Below are 3,262 nucleotides of genomic sequence, written 5' to 3' on the forward strand. Positions count from 1 at the left end.
GTACAGTGTAATGTGTGTGTGGTAGACTGTAAGGTGTGTGGTAGAGTGTAAGGTGTGTGTACAGTGTAATGTGTGTGTAGACTGTAAGGTGTGTGTGGTAGTGTGTGTGTGTACAGTGTAATGTGTGTGGGGTACAGTGTAAGGTGTGTGTGGTAGTGTGTAGGGTGTGTATAGTGTAAGGTGTGTGTGTGGGTTTGTGTGTGTGTGTGTGTGTAGAGTATAAGTTGTGTGTACAGTGTGTGTAGAGTGTAAGGTGTCTGTGGTAGAGTGTAAGGTATGTGTGTAGAGTGCAAGGTGTGTACAGTGTAATGTGTGTGTGGTAGACTGTAAGGTGTGTGTGGTAGCGTGTAAGGTGTGTGTACAGTGTAATGTGTGTGGGGTACAGTGTAAGGTGTGTGTGGTAGTGTGTAGGGTGTGTATAGTGTAAGGTGTGTGTGTGGGTTTGTGTGTGTGTGTGTGTGTAGAGTATAAGTTGTGTGTACAGTGTGAGGTGTCTGTGGTAGAGTGTAAGGTATGTGTGTAGAGTGCAAGGTGTGTGTACAGTGTAAGGTGTGTGTGGTAGAGTGTAAGGTGTGTGTGATAGTGTGTAGGGTGTGTAAAGTGCAAGGTGTGTGTGGTAGAGTGTACAGTGTGTGTAGAGTGTAATGTGTGTGTGGTAATGTGTAGGGTGTGTGCAGAGTGTACGGTGTGTGTGGTAGAGAGTAGGTGTGTGTGGTAGACTGTAAGGTGTGTGTGTGTGTGTGTGTGTGTGTGTGTGTGTGTGTGTGTGTGTGTGTGTATAGAGTGTATGTGTGTAGAGTGTAAGGTGTGTGTGTGGTAGAGTTTAAGGTGTGTGTGTGTAGAGTGTCAGGTGTGTGTAGAGTGTAAGGTGTGTGTGTGTGTGTGTGTGTGTGTGTGTGTGTGTGTGTGTGGTGTGTGTGTGTAGAATGTAAGGTGTGTGTGGTAGAGAGTAGGGTGTGTGTGGTAGAGTGTACAGTGTGTGTGTGTGTACAGTGTGTGTGTGTAGGGTGTGTGCAGAGTGTACGGTGTGTGTGGTAGACTGTAAGGTGTATATAGAGTGTAAGGTGTGTGTGTGGTAGTGTGTGTGTGTGTGTAGAATGTAAGGTGTGTGTGTGTGTGTAGAGTGTCAGGTGTGTGTGTATAGAGTGTAAGGTGTGTGTGTGTAGGTGTGTAGAGTGTAAGGTATGTGTGTAGAGTGTATGGTGTGTAGAGTGTAGGTGTGTGTAGATGTAAGGTGTGTGTGTGTAGGGTGTGTGTGTGTAGTGTAAGGTGTGTGTGTGTGTGTGTGTGTGTGTGTGTGTGTAGAGTGTGTGTGTGTAATGTGTGTGTAGAGTGTAATGTGTGTGTGGTAGAGTTTAAGGTGTGTGTGTAGAGTGTAGGTGTGTGTAGAGTGTAAGGTGTGTGTGTGTGTAAGGTGTGTGTGTGTGGTATGTGTAGGGTGTGTAGAGTGTGTGTGTGTAAGGTGTGTGTGGTAGTGTGTAAATGTGTGCAGTGTTTAAGGTGTGTGTAGTGTGTGTGTGTGTAAGGTGTGTAGAGTGTAAGTGTGTGTGTGTGTGTGTGTGTGTGTGTGTGTGTGTGTGTGTGTGTGTGTGTGTGTGTGTGCACCACATCACTTTCTTCTACATGTTTAAACACTCCTGCTGCTGTTCATTGTGGGAAATCCTGTACTCTAGAGTGAGCAGGTTCAGAGCTAAAGCTCACCCACCTCCTGTGAAGGAATAACTTCAGACAACACACACACACACACACACACACACACACACACACACACACACATGCACACACACACACACATGCACACACACACACACACACACACACACACACACACACACACATGCACACACACACACACCCCCACAAACTCAATTATAATAACAACTTCTCTCTCTCCTTGTTGCTTTTGGACTTTCTGTCGTTCTTTCTTTCTTTCTTTCTTTCTTTCTTTCTTTCTTTCTTTCTTTCTTTCTTTCTCTGTGCTTTTTTTATTTCTTAGTGTATTTATTCTTAATCTTAAACATGTTTTTTATGAAATAAAGTCAATGAATAAACATTTAATCTGTTCATCTTTCACTTGATTATTGTCATCTTTTTTCTTGCTCTCTCCAGTCTGGGTGAATTTATTCCTCCTCTGTGCAAAGGCATTACAGGTGAGTTTGTATTGAGTCTGTTCTCTCTCTCTCTCTCTCTCTCTCTCTCTCTCTCTCTCTCTCTCTCTCTTTCTGCTTTTTTAATTCCTTTGTTCACAGATTGTCTTGCAGTCTCTCCATATAGGTCCCCACATCCACGTCCTGACAAACCCACTTTATATCGTCTTCGTTTCCTATCACGTTGGCGTACGGCATGCTCTCGTCCGTCATCACTGTCGTGAAAGGTGTGAATTTGACTCTCTTTTTCACGCTCGGCTCCGCCCCTTCCTGTGTATGGGTGGAGCTTCTTTTCTGAGACCCGCCCCCATTCAGGTTGAGGTTCAGTAGATATTTGCTCTCCTCCACACCTTCGTTGCGATCGATGGCCGTTGTGGTGAGCTCCGCGTCACCTTGATGCCGATCCTCAGCTCCGCCCCGTTCCCCAGCCACACCCAGTCATGGGCATGGTTAAGAGTCCCGCGGTCCAAAACAGGAAGTTGCTTGTGTCGGTAGCGGAAGGCGAAGCTGATGCAGTTGATGAGGAAGACGAGGATGGCAAGGCCGAAGACACCGAGCAGTGCGTACATGCCGATCTCCAGGTCTGAAAGACGCCGCGGGTTTGCTGCCAGCTCGTCACTCGGGATCTCATCCTGGGTGGGGTTATTAATCTGCCCTTCCCCCCTGTCATTATTGCTCACCTGATTGGTTATGGAGGACTTTGTAGTAGTGCTGACTTTCCTAAGAGCAACTTCCTCTGCCTTTGTGAACTTCCATCCATCTCCATCTTCATCAGTTTCTTCTTCTAAAACTTGGACATGGTGTTTATGTTCCCTGGTGCCGTTGTCCAAATCGCTGTATCTTCCCTCGCCCTGCACCCTGTTTTTTTCCTCCTGGCCAAATTTCACCCTCACGCTTCCAACCCCCATCGCCAAAACACTCTTCCTTTTGGACTTCTGACACGTTTCCGAGATCAGCATCTCTACACGCACCAGTGACCCCTGACCTTCATGCTCTGCGGTCACCATTGGCCAGGCGTGAAGCTGATCCTGATTGGTGGAGACCACGTTCTCATCCAGTGAGGTCACAGCCAGCGTGAAGTCTTTCGAGTCATAGATGTTGAGTGGAGTCACGGA

General features: G+C 46.8%; 1 protein-coding gene across 1 annotated transcript in view; it reads right to left on the reverse strand.

Annotated features, from left to right (window-relative positions):
- Window positions 1–1,940: 1,940 nt before the first annotated feature.
- The window catches only part of si:dkey-215k6.1 (transmembrane protein 132D), a 151,463-nt gene continuing 150,141 nt past the window's right edge, over window positions 1,941–3,262 (reverse strand). Inside the window, 2 exon segments of the mRNA XM_046841701.1 lie at window positions 1,941–2,554; window positions 2,557–3,262. The exon segment at window positions 2,557–3,262 is cut by the window's right edge and continues 39 nt beyond it. Of these exon segments, the coding sequence (XP_046697657.1) occupies window positions 2,244–2,554; window positions 2,557–3,262 (1,017 nt within the window). The 3' untranslated portion in view covers window positions 1,941–2,243.

The sequence above is a fragment of the Silurus meridionalis genome, chromosome 27, assembly GCF_014805685.1.
Source record: "Silurus meridionalis isolate SWU-2019-XX chromosome 27, ASM1480568v1, whole genome shotgun sequence".
NCBI classification, from domain to species: domain Eukaryota; kingdom Metazoa; phylum Chordata; class Actinopteri; order Siluriformes; family Siluridae; genus Silurus; species Silurus meridionalis.